General features: G+C 44.4%; 1 protein-coding gene across 1 annotated transcript; it reads left to right on the forward strand.

Moving 5' to 3' along the window:
• The first annotated feature begins 969 nt into the window (after positions 1-969).
• kcmf1 (potassium channel modulatory factor 1) lies at positions 970-16,761 on the forward strand. The gene is made up of 7 exons (XM_036140331.1): positions 970-1,158; positions 3,744-3,911; positions 4,013-4,152; positions 11,673-11,774; positions 11,890-12,073; positions 13,768-14,062; positions 15,179-16,761. The coding sequence occupies exons 1-7, from the start codon at positions 1,140-1,142 to the stop codon at positions 15,441-15,443; spliced, it is 1,173 nt and encodes a 390-aa protein (XP_035996224.1). The 5' UTR covers positions 970-1,139; the 3' UTR covers positions 15,444-16,761.
• The last annotated feature ends 1,678 nt before the right edge of the window (positions 16,762-18,439 follow it).

Consider the following 18,439-nt stretch of genomic DNA (forward strand, 5'->3'; position numbering starts at 1 on the left):
CCAGCATCTGGAGGAAGAGTGAAGTGTCATGGAACCCAAGTTTATCAAGGTCAGTCGATGAGTTTCCAGTCAGTGATAATATAGGGAGCCATGTCATCTGCTGGTCTTGGTCTGCTCATTCACTGTCAAGTTCAAAGTGAGCACAACCATGCGCTGGGGAAATTCACAGCATTTCATGCTTCTTTGCGATTATAAACTTTTTGGAGATACTTGTCTCCTTTTCCCGTAAGGCAAAAGAACCAATACCTGCTTTAATGAGCATGATATCAATGTGATTTATTCAGCAGCAAATATGTCAGGCCTAAACCCCAAAGAGAAGCAATGAGGTATTATCAAATAAATTAATTAATTAAATAGGACAATCAAAGCCAGCAATGTAGTTGTGTTGAAGGGTGCCATTAAAGCAGCACGGGTTTCCTTAGCCCTCTTGCATGCAAAAGGAACACATAATCAAATATTAAGTCCAAATAGTGTGTATAGTATAGAACAAGGAGATATTTTTTAGCAGGGGAGGGGTAGCATATATTTGAAGTTTTGAATAGAATTACTGAGGCACATTTTCCATTACGTTTAAAGGTATTCATATGGATCTTGTTAATATTCTATATGTGAAAAATATGAGTTGTCTCATATTATACATTACTGTACAGTTTCTAGTCATGCATTAAATGAGTATACTAGTTGCTAAAGTACCAGGTTTCTGTAAGCAGTATCTGACCACTCAGTTCCTCCATTTTCTTTATAAGTTTTTTTTTTTATATATATATATATATATAAATGAACATTAGAAAGAACACTTAAACTACATTTTAAATATGCAATACGGTTCTGCGATACATCTTGTGTACCTTAAGTAAAGTCTGTTAACAGTGAAATGCAGGTTTCTGCAAGTCAAGGCTCAGGGCCGATTCGCGCTCAGTGGTCAGAGAGCGCCCCCTGGTGTCCACCCGTCGTAACATTCAGCCATAAAGTGACACTCTGGGACGGGAAGCAGAACAAACTGTAAGCTGCTGGGGGATCCATCTTGCTCGGAAAAGAGACGAGGTTGGAGGGATTTGCCAGCTAAGAGTCGCAAAAAACTGTACCGTCCCTCGCTGAGCGCGCTGGGGAGCCCGAGGAGGGGCTGTGTCGCTGTTTGTATGATGTCCCGACATGAGGGTGAGTTAATAAACAGCTCCACGGTGCCCGGGATGGGGACTACTTTACCTGATCAGGCTAGCTCCAGGGCTAGCTTCGCTGGGTGCTTTTTCGCGTCAGGAGGGGTGGCTGCGCTTTTCTTGGCGGGCTTCCAAGCTTGTCCCTGGACTCGTTTTATTTGCTGTCAGCAGCGCCGGTGGTCATGTGCCTGTCATGTAAAAGGAGCAGCCGAAGCGTCGCTCAACCTGTTCGCAATGAGACAGCAGCAGCTAGCTAGCTGCTAGCCGCGGCTAGCTGCTACATTACCTTATATTAGCCGGGCTAGCGAGCAGGCTAATCTATGCTAATATCAGGAGCCTTCGGTTTAGTAATGACTTCCTAGCATTTTTATACCTCCGCAAATCAGTTTTACGTCGAGACACATGTTTCGAAACTGTAAAAGTCCGTCTCCTACGTGTTTATAAGAGCCGGGGCTGCTGTTTTAAGCGCTTATAGTGTAAGTGTAAGTGCACTGTCACCAAAAAAAAAAAAGCTGAAAGTCTGAGGCCTCTCATTATAAACCAGTATATTCAGACTTAAGTGTTTTTCGCCGGAGTTAGCGGAGTAATAGTTTTTTTTCTCCTGTTGAATTAACTGTTGAGTCACCTTTAAAGTTGAAAAGTAAGAACATAGCAGAGTTTTTTTTTTTTCTTGTTAATGAGCATGTAGATATTTCGCTCTTAAGATTTCTATAATAGTCTTTCAGTGTAGAAGCTATTTATAATGAACATTGTGGAGTTTTCTTCTCCAGCCTGTGCAGTTCTTTCTGTACTGATAAAAAAGAAGCACACGTGTCTGGTTCCTCCTCTCTATTTAACTCCCAAACTTGTGATTTATTCCCCCAAATAAACCTGATATCTGCAGTCATGTTCGGGTTAACAAGTCTGTTCCCCTTTCAAATCATCCGTAGTTTTTTTGTGAGATGCTTGACCCGTCACAGGACCGTACCCTTTAATACTTGTTTACATTGCTTGCAGGCCAAATAAGGCATTTCTTAACCCTCCCAATGAAATGTCTGTGTGATGCCTCACTATAATCAGCTGGTTGAGTCATTGTTTTTATTGACCTTTATGCAGAAAAAAAAGGGAAAGGGGGGACGAGTTTTAACGTTATGGCAAATAACTTAGTAGTCAGGCTATCTGCTCCTGCAGCCAGTCTTTGCGTTTTAGATGTGATTCTCACAGTTTTAGTCGATTGCAGTTCTGCCCGTGCTTTTCCACAGCCGGAAACGTGTCCAGCGCACGTCATGCAAGGAAAAACATCCCTGCAATCAGTAAGCTTGGTGTTATACTTCTAAGAAGTCCAGCTGCGCCCATATTACTCATACTCTGGGCCTTAATTTGCATTTGGTTATTTTATTTTTCTCAGAAATAAATGGGTGGTGTTCATTTTTGGTGATTTGTAGATGTTATTATTATGCTGTAGCAGCATTACAGGCAACACGGTTCAGAGCTCCAGACGGTGCTGTCAGGAGTTTATCCTTGGCTAATTTTTTTTTTTCTTTGTTTCAAAAGTACGCGATTTAGCTATTATTATGCACACACAGGGAAAAAGTCACTTTAGCCTTCCCCATGAACTAGTTTCTTTGTTTGTGGTGGTGGTGGGATGAAATAGTTAGCAAAAGCTTTTCAATAGCTGTACTCTCTGAATTATCACTGAAATTACATATCTGAGATGTAAAAGCACTGGCTACACATTCCAGAGCTGAAATCACACCAAAGTTATGTTTAACCTGCTCAAGTTATAAAGTAAGGCAAATAAAAGCTGCTTTTTACTCTGTTAATGATTTCAGTTACCAGGTCTTGCAGAAAGTAGCCAAATTATGTTTTTGTTTTTTTTCTATCTGTTGGGCCACAGAAACGTGTGGCGTTCTTTCAGCCAGCTGGCTGGAAGTGTGCAGGCAGAGGTGGAGGGGGCAGCTCTGCGTCAATCAACTCTTCTCACTTGGGCACTTTTGATTGAATTTAACTTTTGAAAGTGCTTTGAGACGATAGGTTTCATGAATTGCCGCTATATGAATAAAATTGAATTGAAAATCTGAACGAGTCGACGGAAAATGTTTTCAGCGTGAAACCGTAGCGGTTGCAAAGTATGCGAGACTTTGATGCCAGTAACTGGTCCATCTTTAGGCTCTCTTCAACTCTTCTTTCTGTGTTTATGAATACGTGTCTTTGAGCAAACCTCTAACTAACAACGCCACATTAACCTGTAATATTTTTATTTTATTCTTTTATTTTCCTATATTTTAATCATGTAAAGCACTTTGCATTGTCTCTGTACTGAATTGTGCTATATAAATAAATTTGCCTTGCCTTGCCTTGCCTTGCCTAATATGTGTGTGTGCTCTGTTATAGACGATTAATGAAAGCGGTTGTGGGATTTTTGTTATTTGAGAGTTATTTGCCGGGCGACTCGCTGGCTTTGGTTCCCAACGTGCTGCTATAACTGAGACTGGAGCTTTGATGGCGGTCGCCCGTCTCAAAGGGAACCTTTTTGTGAGGAATTTGTGACGCGATTGTCAGCAAGACGAGTCTGACCTGTGCCTCCTCTGTTCTTTTTCTTTGCAGGTGTGAGCTGTGATGCATGTTTAAAGGGCAACTTTCGAGGAAGACGATTCAAGTGTCTAATCTGCTACGACTACGACCTGTGCGCGTCGTGCTACGAGAGCGGGGCCACCACAACGCGACACACCACAGAGCACCCCATGCAGTGTATATTAACCAGAGTAGACTATGGTAGGAGAAACACGAGTCGCCTATCGAGCCCATTCAGGTGGGATGTTTCCAAGATCCCCGGCCGTCGCTAACGATGTATTCTGTTGGATGTTTTGGTGCAGATTTGTATTACGGAGGAGATACGGTTTCAGTGGAACAGCCTCAGTCGTTCACGTGTCCTTACTGTGGCAAGATGGGCTTCACGGAGACCTCCCTACAGGAGCACGTCACCTCAGAGCATTCAGAGACCTCCACAGAGGTGGTGAGTAGATCCTGAGCTTTTCTTTCTCTCAGCAGTTCAAGCTCCAACCGGTCGACCCGTCATGTGGAGACATCTGGACCCATTTTTTTTTTTTTCTCCTGGTTTTGCTTCCAGTGAATCAGACTTTCTTTTCTTGTAATGTTTTTAAGGAGTCGACAGTTTTTCTAACTTTTTTTTTTTTTTCTGGATCTTCAAATGTTTTTATGAGAGATTTCAGTCCATTTCTTCCACCTGGTAGTAATAAGGGACGTAGTCTGGAAGAGTATGGAGTTTGATTTCAATATTTTCTAAGTGTGGAAATGGAAAATAAGATTGTGGAAAGGAACATCCGTATTTTATCCTCCATCCCCTTGTCTTACCTCTCCCCCTTCCCTCATTCCATGTGTCCTTTCTTCCTTCCTTGTATTCTACCTTGTTTCCTTCATTCCAGGGGTCCTATATCACTTCCTGGTGTCTTTCATTCTTTTCTTGTGTCCTACCCCTCTTTCTTATGCCCTTCCTTCTTCATTCCTTGTTATACCTTCTTTACTGCGTTCCTTTTTCCCTTCCTTGTAGCCTTCTACATGTCCTACCTTCCTTTCTTCCCTTCGTCCCCCCTTCTTTTTTGTCCTTCCATCCCTACCCCAGTTTTTTTTTTATATTATATAAGCCCATCCACTGTAGTAATATTTGCCATTCATTTACAGTGAACCTTAGTATTTTACATTTCAAGGTCAAAGCAAATGCCTGGAAGCTCTAAAGAGCAGACTTTAACTTCTTGATAAAAAATCTGAAGGAACTCTGAGGTAACGTTGACTTTGAAGCATTCAGTCAGCTGACTGGAAGGCCCCGCCCAAATGCCCTTAGTTAGAGCTCCTAGCTGCTGTTCCTTGATGAGATGAGAGTCAGATCCAGGCCTACAGCCTTCCGGAAATGAACTACAAAGCCTGTACTCTCTGCTCTACGGACATTTGTGTTAATTTCCGTGAGGTGGGTCTTGCTTATACGCCATGCCACGCAAAGGATTGTGGGATACCCTATAGCTCCTTAGTGCTAGTAAGGGACATTGCGAGGTTGCTATGCTAAATTAGCTGTGGGAGGAAGCATACAGGCTCCTCTTCCTACCTCCTTCCTTACTGACAGCACTATTCAGACAGCACTTATCATGGCGACTGCTGCAGCACTTCCACTCTGGCTAATGAGTCCGTGCTCTGTAAGGGTATTCGGATGGAGCCGAAGTGTCTTTGCCTTCACATAAACGAGTGGACATCTACGATGCACAGATGGTGTTTATAAATCGCCTGCATGAAACTTTTTGTACTCTGCCTCCTTAACTTTAGCTGTTAATCCTGAGAAAACGGCACTGCCATACTTCAGAAGGTTCCCTAGAGTAAGCTGTACAGGAAGCACACCATCCATGCACCGTTTAAAATGTTAACGTTCTTGTGACCTCTGGTTTATGTAAAACATACACGCTGTCAGACTCTCCTCTGTTTTTTCTTATTTTGTAGCAGGTCACAAGAGGCAAGTTGGATATACAAGAAGGTGCAGGGTCAGTCAAAACCACTTTAGAATGAATACAAAAATCCATCGTAGGTTAAGACGGTAACGGTACTCCAACAAGCAGAAATTGTTAGAGGTTCTGGTTGCAAATTGATCATTTGCATTTGCAAATGATAGTGTTTGCTTTTTTGGAATTGGTACTTATGTTTATTAATAATCTGTAACATCTGATTGCTCAGTGTGGCACTAGATATTAGAGACGCATTCATTTATATTTATGTGCATGTTTGTTTTGCAGACATGAATTTATAAAAGAAAGGGGTTTCAACATATCTAGACATCAGTGGTTTCTGATTGTTTTATTTTTGCAGTTCTTGACTGGTTTACGTGAACAAGTGATGTCATGTGATCAGATGTATCGTGGTTATTTAAAGATGACTCTGTATAAAACTTTTGATAGTCTAAGGTTTTCACAGGGGGCCCGAAATGTTACATAGTCAATGTGGGAACTAGTAATGGAGCAAAACAGTATTTTGTCCACGTTTTCCATCAAAGGGCTTATCCAAGCTAATATAAAGGTGCCTTTCCACTGCAGGAAGCTTTTCAGGAAGCAGGGCTGTTTTTCTGGGGCAGTTTTTGTCCCCTTACGTTTCTAAACAATTTTTTTAAGATAACATAAGCTTTATTGATCTCATAGTGGACAAATTCACTTGTCACAGCGGCTCAATAATCAAAAGGAGGAAAAGGTGCATGAGGTATATACAGTGCGTTCACATATATACAGTGGATCAAGGGGGAAAAAAAGAAATAAAGTAGAGATTTAAGATGACTTGTGTACATTTAAGGTGACTTATATACATATGGATTTGAGTTCAAATTTATTTTATACAAAAAAAACAACTTTGACTTCAACTGGTGAATATCTTTCTTTATGCCAAAACAGGAATACATTTACAACTATTTTGCTTTTACTTAGTTGCTTTCTTTGTATTTATAGTCAAGTACATGATCAGATATTCTTTTTTTTTTGTTTGTTTGTTTGTTTATTGCCAAAAGTAACCCTGGGCTCATATTAAACGTGGTGCGAGTGCGGTCCTGTTCTAGTTTGTCGCAAACCCCGACTGCTCCTAGGCCAGCTGTAGCTCCGGTTGCGGAAGCTGTGAGAGCAGAAGTCCATGTGGTCCTTTCTGTTGCCATCCCTCATAAATTATTACAAAACTGCCATGGTTTTCATTTTTTAGGGCAAAACTCGTTATCCGTGCATTTAAATATCGTATTTCATCCTCCAAAAGCCCCTCTGTTTCCTCGTGTTTTTGTTTCCTCGTGTTTCTGTGTCACCGTTTTCTTTACATTGGTCAAGCTAGTAAGTTGGTGCGGTGATTTTATTCTGAAATTAATTGGAACTTTATCCTGTCTAGCTCCCAACGTTTCCTGTTTAGCTCGTCAAATTCAGGAGTTTGATCCGGTAACCGCTGCGGCGTCCAGTCAAACTTCTGAATTTTTTGCAGTGCCACACGGCCTCGGTCTGCAGCTGATGTGAGTCGACACATTGATTTTTAATTATCTGGGTTCCATGTAGCGCCACAACCGTAACTGCACCGCATTGAATGTGAGCCCAGGGTTAAACATAAAAGAATCACTTCAAATCTATACAGCATTTTATTAGTTTTTTATTTGTGTAGTAGCTCAGATGTTTGATTTGACAGGTAACCGTCCGTCTTCTTCCGCTTATCCGGGGTCGGGTCGCGGGGGCAGCAGCTTCAGTAGGGAGGCCCAGACGTCCCTCTCCCCAGCCACTTGGGCCAGCTCCTCAGGAGGAATCCCAAGGCGTTCCCAGGCCAGCCGGGAGACATAGTCCCTCCAGCGTGTCCTGGGTCTTCCCCTGGGCCTCCTCCCGGTGGGACGTGCCCGGAACACCTCACCAGGGAGGCGTCCAGGAGGCATCCTGACCAGATGCCCGAGCCACCTCAACTGGCTCCTCTCGACGTGGAGGAGCAGCGGCTCTACTCTGAGTCCTCCCCGGATGACTGAGCTCCTCACCCTATCTCTAAGGGAGAGCCCAGACACACTACGGAGAAAACTCATTTCAGCCGCTTGTATGCGGGATCTCGTTCTTTCGGTCACGACCCAAAGCTCGTGACCATAGATGAGGGTAGGAACGTAGATCGACCGGTAAATCGAGAGCTTCGCCTTTTGGCTCAGCTCTCTCTACACCACAACGGATCGGTACAGCGCCCGCTTCACAGCAGACGCTGCACCAATCCGCCTGTCGATCTCCCGCTCCATCTTCCCCTCATTCGTGAACAAGACCCCAATATACTTGAACTCCTCCACTAGGGGCAGCACATTCTCCCCAACCCGGAGAAGGCACTCTACCCTTTTCTCTCGGATTTGGAGGCACTGATTTTCATCCTGGCCGCTTCGCACTCGGCTGCGAACCGCTCCAGTGAGAGCTGTAGATCACGCCCTGATGAAGCCAATAGGACCACGTCATCCGCGAATAGCAGAGACGCAATCCTAAGGCCACCAAAACGGATCCCCTCAACACCTTGGCTGCGCCTAGAAATTCTGTCCATAAAAGTTATGAACAGAATCGGTGACAAAGGGCAGCCTTGGCGGAGTCCAACTCTCACCGGAAACGAGTCCGACTTACTGCCGGCAATGCGGACCAGACTCTGACACCGGTCGTACAGAGACCTGACAGCCCTTATTAAAGGGTCCGGTACTCCATACTCCCGGAGTACCCCCCACAGGATCCCCCGGGGGACACGGTCGAATGCCTTCTCCAGATCCACAAAGCACATGTAGACTGGTTGGGCAAACTCCCATGCCCCCTCAAGAATCCTGCTGAGGGTATAGAGCTGGTCCAGTGTTCCACGGCCAGGACGAAAACCACACTGCTCTTCCTGAATCCGAGATTCGACTATCCGACGGACCCTCCTTTCCAGAACCCCTGAATAGACCTTACCAGGGAGGCTTAAGAGTGTGATTCCTCTGTAGTTGGAACACACCCTCCGGTCCCCCTTTTTAAATAGGGGGACCACCACCCCAGTCTGCCAATCCAGGGGAACTGCCCCCGATGTCCACGCAATGTTGCAGAGCCGCGTTAACCAACACAGCCCCACAACATCCAGAGCCTTAAGGTACTCAGGGCGAATCTCATCCACCCCCGGGGCCTTGCCACCGAGGAGCTTTTTAACAACCTCGGCAACCTCAGCACCAGAGATGGGAGAACCCGACCCAGAGTCCTCAGGCTCTGCTTCCGTAATGGAAGATGTGTTGGTGGGATTAAGGAGATCTTCGAAGTATTCCGCCCACTGAAACACAACGTCCCGAGTCGAGGTCAGCAGCACACCACCCCCACTGTAAACAGTGTTGGTACTGCACTGCTTCCCCCTCCTGAGACGCCGGATAGTGGACCAGAATCGCTTTGAAGCCATACGGAAGTCTTTCTCCATGGCCTCTCCGAACTCTTCCCACGCCCGAGTTTTTGCCTCGGCGACCAGCCGAGCCGCCTGCCGCTTCGACTGCCGGTACACATCAGCTGCTTCCGGAGTCCCACAGGCCAAAAAAGCCCGGTAGGACTCCTTCTTCAGCTTGACGGCTTCCCTCACCGCTGGTGTCCACCAGCGGGTTCGAGGGTTGCCGCCGCGACATGCACCGACAACCTTGCGACCACAGCTCCGACTAGCCGCCTCAACAATAGAGGCGTGGAACATGGTCCATTCAGACTCAATGTCCCCCGCCTCCCTCGGGACGTGTTTAAAGTTCTCCCGGAGGTGGGAGTTAAAGCTCCGCCTCACAGGGGACTCCGCCAGACGTTCCCAGCAAACCCTCACAGTGCGTTTGGGCCTGCCCGGTCGGACCGGCTTCCTCCCCCGCCATCGGAGCCTACTCACCACCAGGTAGTGGTCGGTGGAGAGCTCCGCCCCTCTCTTCACCCGAGTGTCCAAGACATACGGCCGCAGATTAGATGAAACGACAACAAAGTCGATCATTGAACTGCGACCTAGGGTGTCCTGGTGCCAAGAGCACATATGGACACCCTTATGCTTGAACATGGTGTTTGTGATGGACAATCCATGACGAGCACAGAAGTCCAACAACAAAACACCACTCGAGTTCAGATCAGGTGGGCCATTCCTCCCAACCACGCCCCTCCAGGTCCCACTGTCATTGCCCACGTGAGCGTTGAAGTCCCCCAGCAAAACAAGGGAGTCCCCAGGAGGGGCACTCTCCAGTACCCCTTCCAAGGACTCCAAAAAGGGTGGGTAATCTGAACTGCTGTTTGGCGCATAAGCGCAAACAACGGTCAGAACCCGTCCCCCCACACGAATGCGGAGGGAGGCCACCCTCTCGTTCACCGGGGAAAACCCCAACGTGCAGGCACCGAGATGGGGGGCAACAAGTATGCCAACCCCAGCTCGGCGCCTCTCACCATGGGCAACTCCAGAGTGGAAGAATGTCCAGCCCCTCTCAAGGAGACTGGTTCCGGAGCCAGAGCCATGCGTTGAGGTGAGTCCGACTATCTCTAGTCGGAACCTCTCAACCTCGCGCACAAGCTCAGGCTCCTTCCCCACCAGAGAGGTGACATTCCACGTCCCAAGAGCCAGCTTCTGCAGGTAACCCTAACAGGGAAAAAAAAGCACAACTAATATTAGAAAGGACTGCTTTATGTGGAAGTGATTTGGAAACTGCATGATCCGATAAACATGCTTTACATGCAGCAATTGTTTCCCTTAGAGGTGGACAATAATTCAATATCAAAATACATCATTATATAACTACAGTCTATGATTACAGCATTTGTCACTGACTGATGATCCGGGTTTTAGTTTTAAATCAAATATTTCTAAAATGTTGGAGAAGTTTTATAAACCTTTTGTTTGTACAGGCATCTGTTGTGGCCATTCTTGGCAGCCTTTGTGAGGCATTTACTTTGTTTATGTCAATATCGTAATTATATTGTATCGACTGAAATCAAGAAATATGTTGTGATATAAGTTGTGTCCATATCGTCCAGCCTTAGTTAGACTTTACATATTAACTTTAATATTTTAAATGTTACTGCGATAGACTGCCGACCCGCCTCTCGGCCATAGCCAGCTGGAGATAGACACCAGCATCCCTCGCCACCCCAACAGGGATCGAAGTGTTAGAAGATGGATGGATAGATTTAAAATGCTAAAGTTAGGGATGTTCAGTATATTGTTCGAGGTACTGCGACAGTGAAAGCAGTACTAAACTGCATTTGGATGGTACCGATATTTGCAGTGCTGCCGATAAGTCGGGGAGAGAGAGAGACGGTTGCCAAAACCGCGACTTAGTCTGAGTTTTCAGACCCCTCTAGTGACTTTCTTTTTCAGAAAGCGACTAGAGAAAAATCTAGCGACTTTACTCTACGTTGTTGGAGACTTCGGCGACAACACATAAAAGCATCGATTGGTCTGCAGTTTACTTTTTTTAGCAAGCAGTGAGTCCTGCTGTGAGCTCTGCTGCTGCCCGCCTGCCGAAGGAGACCCGTTCCACTGCGTGTCCACATTTCCAATGAATCACGCGTGCAAAGCTGCCGCTGATCCAGCACTAGTCTACAAAGCGGGATGTTAATATAATTATTTTTCACTGAACCGTCGTTGCATCAAAATAAATCTCTGCTTGAACAGAGAGAGAGAGCAGTCTTTCCCCTGCCTTAAAATGCTCGTCTCAGCCTGCGTCTGCACTTTGTTTCAGCTGATCACGTCAAGTCAGATCCTAATAACTATCGAAGCTTTCTTCTCATTATATAAACTTTTTTTCTGGTAATATCACGACTTTCATATCACGCTTTATTCTGGCAACATTATGACTTTTATCTCCTAATTAAAAATTGTCTACGTATGGCCCGATCCATGCACTTTTGACTCAGCAATGATAGTTCTTGTGTTCTCTTTTATGTACCGGCATCGATACCAACATGTTGGTATCGTGACAACACTAGTTAAAGTTTACCATGACCACCAGCTTACAGCCTCTAACCCTTCCCCTTGCTCTCGTTGCAGATCTGTCCAATCTGTGCCGCCTTGCCTGGAGGCGATCCAAACCACGTGACGGATGACTTCACGGCTCACCTCACCCTTGAGCACAGAGCTCTAAGAGATTTAATATCCTTGTTTCTTCAGCAACTTACCACCTGTGGGCATGCTTGTTGATCTGATGAAAGAAATGTATGTTTACGTCATACACCGTGAGGGTTTCACCTTAATGGTCCCTGTTTACGACGAGTCCAGTAGTGTACGGCACGTACGCAGGATGTTCCACCCAGGACGAGGACTAGGCGGCCCCAGAGCTCGGCGGACAAATATGCACTTTACTAGCGGCTCCACGGGGGGGCTCTCATCCTCCTCGTCACAGAGCTCCACCTACACCCCCAGTAACAGAGAGACGATGGACCCGATCGCAGGTGAGAGCCGGGTTCATGCAGGGAGTAATGCTCGACATGGGGTCGGCTCCTTCTGCAGCAATCAGTAACTTTAAAGTCATCAAGCTTTCGTCCCTTATGAGCAGAGTGGTATGTCTAAAAAAATTTAAATGAAATCACAGATGTATGTAAAATAGGCCTGTTTGCTAAGGTTTTAAACATATCGGTGTCAAATTAATTTATATAGCACGTTACAGCATTTAAGTCGCACCGTAGTGCTACACAGACAGACCAAGATCTTTGATTGGGTAATTGGAAAGAAAAAATAACACAAAGAAGATGTGAATAAAATAAGTTTTTTTTTTTGTTTTTAAAAAATGAGAAACGCAGTGTAAACGCAGTGTAAACATAGAAATGGTTAAGGTACGATGATCTATCTAATTTAAAAACCTTGGAGTGGAGGTGGGTCTTTAAAAGCGCTTAAAGATTATGACCAGTTCTTATATGGATGGGGCTGCAACAGAGAAGGCTTGTATGGTATAGTACATCTACAGGTGTCATGAATTTAAGTAGAAAAATCTAAAAACAACTGTTTTGTTTTTTTTTTTTTCTTTTTTAAGAACTGACCCCTTCACATTTGCCCAAATTGTTGCATTTTTCTGCAATATGAGACACACTCAGCCATTGCCCCACCCGCTACGATCAACACAATGATCCGCTGCTGGACGTTTTAACCTCAGCTAACGTGGAGTACAGCCAGAAGAAAACATGTGCTCCTTTTTACCCGACTAAGCAAACACAGAAGCCTCGTTCAGAGGAACTTTTTCGATAATGCAGACAGACAGGAAAAAAAGCCATGCTGAAAGTTGCTACATGCTAGCTATGCTAACGCTACATGCTAACGCCACAGCGCTGATGTTTAATTGCAACATAAAATGCTCAGTAAAGCTCCTGTATCTGCAGTAGTGGAGTAGCAAACCTCCTGGATGACATAAGCTAAGCTATCTGGTTAAAGAAACAAACAACCTAATAATGCCTATCTGTCGGTCTGAGGGCTGTTGTTGAGACGCGCCTTCGCTCCGTTCTTCTGCGGCACAAACCAACGCAGGAAAACGTTAATCGGCTGACGTCCCAGCAGGCCACTAAATGTTGAAGCGATGAAAGGATTTGAGGCTAATGGACCTCAAGGTTGTGGTGGAGCCAGACTGAAGCTGACAATGAGAGCTGAACAACGTAAGAAACCGTAGCTGCCGTAGTTGATCCATGAAGCAAAATATAATGCAAAAATACCAGAAAGGCAGAAAAGGTCCAGGGCTGCTGCTACTGAGTGCATTACAATGGACCAGATCCTTGTTCATACAGGAAAAATGTTTTGTATGCACCAGATCTGTGTGTATTGAAACAATTGATTTTAGTTTAGAATGATCCTTTATTCTTCCCTCAGTAATAAAAGCCTTTTTTTATCATTAGCAAATTGTAGCACAGTGGCACACTAAAGATGCGCAGTTATAATAAAATAAAGGGTACACCATGCCAAAACGGATATTATCGCTTATACTAGTAATTATTTTGTCTATTGTTTTGCCAAACAATTAAATGATACTCAAATGGCATATATCTCTAACCGAGGGCTGAATTATCTGCTGCTTTCGAGGTTTTTGTAGAAACCTTCAAACGCCACCTTTTGTAATAAGCAACTCGTTTTAAAAAAAATGTCATTTTCTGTGTTCCTGCAGAGCTGTTGTCTCAACTGTCCGGCGTGCGGCGGGCTGCGGGGGGGCAGATCAACTCGTCGGGCCCTTCGGCCTCCCAGCTCCAGCAGCTCCAGATGCAGCTGCAGCTGGAGCGGCAGCAGGCCAACGCGGCCCGGCAGCAGGTGGAGGCGGGCCGCCACGCGACGAGACGCGGCAACAATCCCAGCAACGCGGGCAACTCTGCCCCCCCTCCCAACGCGTCCACCGCCAACGCTACCGCAGTGGGTGAAAACAACCCCTCTTCCTCCTCGCAGAGCTCGCAGTTCCTATTAGCACGGTGAGTGCGGCCGGCAGAGCTGAAGACACGGCCGGCTTTTACACATGTAGCGTTCACAGCCCTTAAACTTCTGTGTAGTCTATTTGTTATAGTGGACCAGAACAACACGGTATATAGTTCCTATCTGGATTTAAGTCTGGGCTTTATCTTTATCGTTCTAACCCCAATGAAGAAACGCATGTCCACAGTATGATGCTGCCCCCACCGTGTCTCAGTGAGAAGGTGGAGGTGATTGGCTGAAACGTTCAGCTTTGGTCTCGCTTTAGGAGCATCTCCTGCCACACGCTTTGTCTCCTGTGTGGTTTGTGATAAACTTCTCATGGCTTTTTTTTTTCTTTTCTTTTTTTTATCACCGCCGTTCCATGAACTTCTGATTTAATAGTTGTATTTGAGTGCATGGCTTATTGTCTGATTGGGGCTAGGACTTATTGGTTACACTAGATTCCTCCATAGTGCAGAGGGGTCTGAGAAGATGAGCACTAGGGCTGGGCGATATGGATTAAATAATAAATCTCCGATTTTATCATACCAAATCCTATTGATCGATTTTTTTTTTTTTTTTTTTTTTTTTTTTTTTCCTCCTTTTTGTTTCATAAAAAGAAATTAAAGAAATTATTTTAAAACCTTGCTTTTTATGTCAAGCATTTGGTCCGGGAGTTGACCTGAATTCAAAGTGCAACTAAAAACAAGCTGTGAAACATGCTTGTAAAACAAGTTGGCAGCCGTGCCATTATAAACAATGAAAATATAACAAGACATTTGCTGCTAGTGGTATTACACATTGAGCTAAGAACAGGCTTCACTGCACTTGTGAACTTCAAACTAAGTTAAAAAAAAGTAAAAAGTAAATGAAGTACCTCGTATTATGGTAAAAAAATGTTTCCACTTAACAATATTTTGACAATACATTTGCCTAAACATATATTCAGCATCACATGCTGTTCTCTTCATGGAAACCCAATGAGTGTATTGGCAAAATAAAATCCAGATTTTCCAAAAATGAAATGTTAAAGAATTGTAAATTCGAATTAATCGATTAAATCGATTTATCGCCCAGCCCTAATGAGCTAGCCTTTTTATTCATGTTTCTCCCCCCCTCCCCCTCCTCTCCCCCAGGTTGAATGAACCCAAGATGTCCGAAGCGGACCGTCAGCTCCTGGAAGGAGAGAGGGCCGACCACAGCCTGTTCGTCCAGGAGCTGCTCCTCTCGACGCTAATGCACGAGGAGAGCTCCTCCTCCGACGAGGACGAGCGCCGAGACTTCGCCGACTTCGGAGCCATGGGCTGCGTGGACATCATGCCTTTAGACGTGGCGCTGGAGAACCTCCAGCTCAGAGAGAGCAGCTCTTCAGGGAGGGAGCCTCCGCCGCCTCCTCTTTGATGTCCGAGCATCGAACAGACTGTGTCCTCTGTGCTGCAACTGTCAATGATGGGGCAGCAGACAGCCGCGGTCCTCCCTGCCCCCCCCCCCCCCCCTTCTCTCTCTCTCTCCTCCCCTCCCTCCCCCTCCCCCTCTCTATCTCCTCAGTTTGTTTTAAGGCCCATAACTCACCGTAACTTGTTACATTGTAAACAAAACTAAAAGCGATCAATTGGAATAAAATGTTCATATGGGGAAGGAAGCAAGAAAAGAGATTTATATAAATATATATAAGATATCTATGAAGTTGATAATCAACCCACGTAAATTTTCTTTACCGGGGTTAGCGGTTGCAGGCGGCGTTGCTTCCTGTGGCGTGTGAAGGGAACCTCCATATAAATACCCCCCCCCCCCCCCCCCCATTCAGAAGTGGAGAGAAAACACAAGCCCCTCTGCTGAAGCTGCTCTGTGTGTTAATGATCATTAATAAATAAAAAGTGTTTGGATGGGTTACCATAACTTACCGCATGCAGTTATTTGCAGCGTGCATGACCTTTTTTTTTAACGACCCCTGTCATTGAAATTTTTTGTATTGTCTCCTCAAAGAAGCCCCGGAGCTTTCTAGCTCCTCTCAAACGGTTTCCATCAAAGGTAGCTTAGGCCCCCCCGGAGAGGAAGTAGAGTCACGAAGCGGCGCGCAGGAACGGGACTCCTAAAGGTACGTCCTGTCGGGGGGCGGGGGGGGGGGTGGGTGAGTATTTAAACCCAAGAGAAAACGACTGGGATCGGAAGAAGACGCCGCGATGTGAGAGATCGGTTTGACTTTTTATTTTTATTTTTTTTGTATTAACGGCTGCAGACACGGAAGCCAAGAATGTAAGAGAAGAGCTTCGCCTCTCTAGACGATAATCTTTAGTTGTGGAGATTTTTAAAGCACAGTGTAGTTTTTAATTTATGAACCTCTCGATGCGGTGCTCCTCCACCCTCTGCTCGTGTCAGACCACCTGCTTTCAAAAGGCTTGTTTGACGTTTCGCTGGAGCCTCACTTTTTCTTTTTTTTATCCTAACTCAACTTTTTTCTTTTTTTTTCTTTTAAAGCTAGCACTTTCTATTTATTTATTCCTGTTTTTTTTTTTTTTTTGGTTTTGTTTGAGCCTTGACTTGGATCATACCACCTTCATGCCTCTACTTTTACCCTCCCTATGTAAAGAAAATGTACATTGAATTTTTTTGCGTTAACTTTCATAATGATTCTATGACATGAGCAGACTTTTTTTAAATGTAAATTTAGATTACAATAAATATGGCACACATCTTTTGATGGAAGTGAAAACCTCCACACCTTTGCACATTGTCTTATTATTTGATATTTCAGTTTTGTTAAAAGTAACTTGTTAAAAGTCCTGATCTTTGGGGATGGGCTTTGCAGACACCGCTTTAAAAAATAAATACATTTTATGTAGTTCAAATATTTTGTGACAGTTTATTTCTTCTAACAGGATAGTAAAGAGCAGCTTAAGCCTTTTAGTGTTTGAAAAAAAAAATAGAAATGCTGCTTTAGGAAAGATCATTTCACCTGTAACGGGTTCTCATCATATTTCAACAATTCAAATAAGTGTCTCATGTAGACTTATTACACAGACTGGTAACTTTAGGGGGTTTATTTCTTTCTAATTTTGATGATTTCTGGCTGTTTGTGAAAACCTACATTTCATTTTCTCTAGAAAATTACAATATTACAGATTTTCTGCACAGCCTTACTGAAAAGCTTGTTCATTCACACTACAGGATTTGCACTCTACTCACGCCTCCTGGTTGGGGTCTTTATTTATTTTCTTTTTTTGCATGAATTACTGCATCAGTGCGGCGTGGCATGGAGGTGGTCAGCCTGTGGTGTTGCTTTTTAAATTGCTCTTCAGCTCGTCTTCATCGTTGCCTCCCGTGTCTCGCCTGTTCCTCTTGACAATATTTCAAGGTCTTTGGTCTTGAGCCCAGGTCAGTTTGCCGGCCAATTGAAAAACAGGAACACTGGTCATTCAGCCAGCTTTTGGTACCTTTGTCAGGGTAGGCAGCACCCAACTCCTGCTGAGAAATATTCTCCCTAAAGCCCATCAGCAGAATGAAGCACCAAGGTCGCTGAAGCGTTCTGGTAGATGGCTTTTCATACTTTGAGCATGACGAAACACAGTGGACCTGCTCATCACATCATCACTGAAAACCTCACCCTGGATCTCAAGCAACTTTGAGTCTGCCTATTCCCTCTAGACTGTTGAAATAAGATGAACAATTGACTCTAGACCACCGAGCAACACATCGGTTGCATATATTATTATTTATTTTTTCCTTTGACCAGGTAAGATGCTTGTGACTTTATCACTGGTTCAGTGATAAATTTCATATTTGGAAATTGTAAACTGAACAATGACATCACGATGCAGGATTAGTGGGGTAGAAATCAAGAGTGCATGAAAATAAATTTCTTGGTGTAATTGTTGGTGAAAAAAGTTTACAGGAAACTTCACATCCAATACGTTCATAAAAAAAAAAAAACATTTTTACTCAATAAAACCAAGTTTGTACTTGACCCTAATTCACTCCACTTTGTCTACTGCACTTTGGTCTTTCCATATTTAAGTTACTGTTCGAAGCTCTGTGCTAATAACTACAAGACTTCACTAAATCCGTCTGGATCATATTGGCCCCACTGCTCCGTACATCAAAACTATTCTAATCTATAGATATAGTTAGGTTTCAGACATTATAACTCATGTATAAAGCATGAAATGATCAATTACCATAAAATATTTAAACTGTTTTGTTTCCAGCAAGACCTTCATCCATTACAGGGAGCGTTTGAGTTTGAAGCTCAAACGCTTGGCACCACCAGGAAACAGTTCTGTGTACCAGTCTGTGGTGCAATATTATGCAGTGTCCCAATATCAAACGTTTTAATTCATTATGCAAAAATATGATAATCAGTGGGTATAAAAAAAAAAACAACTAGGTGGAAGAGCAAA

This window comes from Fundulus heteroclitus, chromosome 8 (genome assembly GCF_011125445.2).
Source record: "Fundulus heteroclitus isolate FHET01 chromosome 8, MU-UCD_Fhet_4.1, whole genome shotgun sequence".
In the NCBI taxonomy this organism is placed as follows: Eukaryota; Metazoa; Chordata; class Actinopteri; order Cyprinodontiformes; family Fundulidae; genus Fundulus; species Fundulus heteroclitus.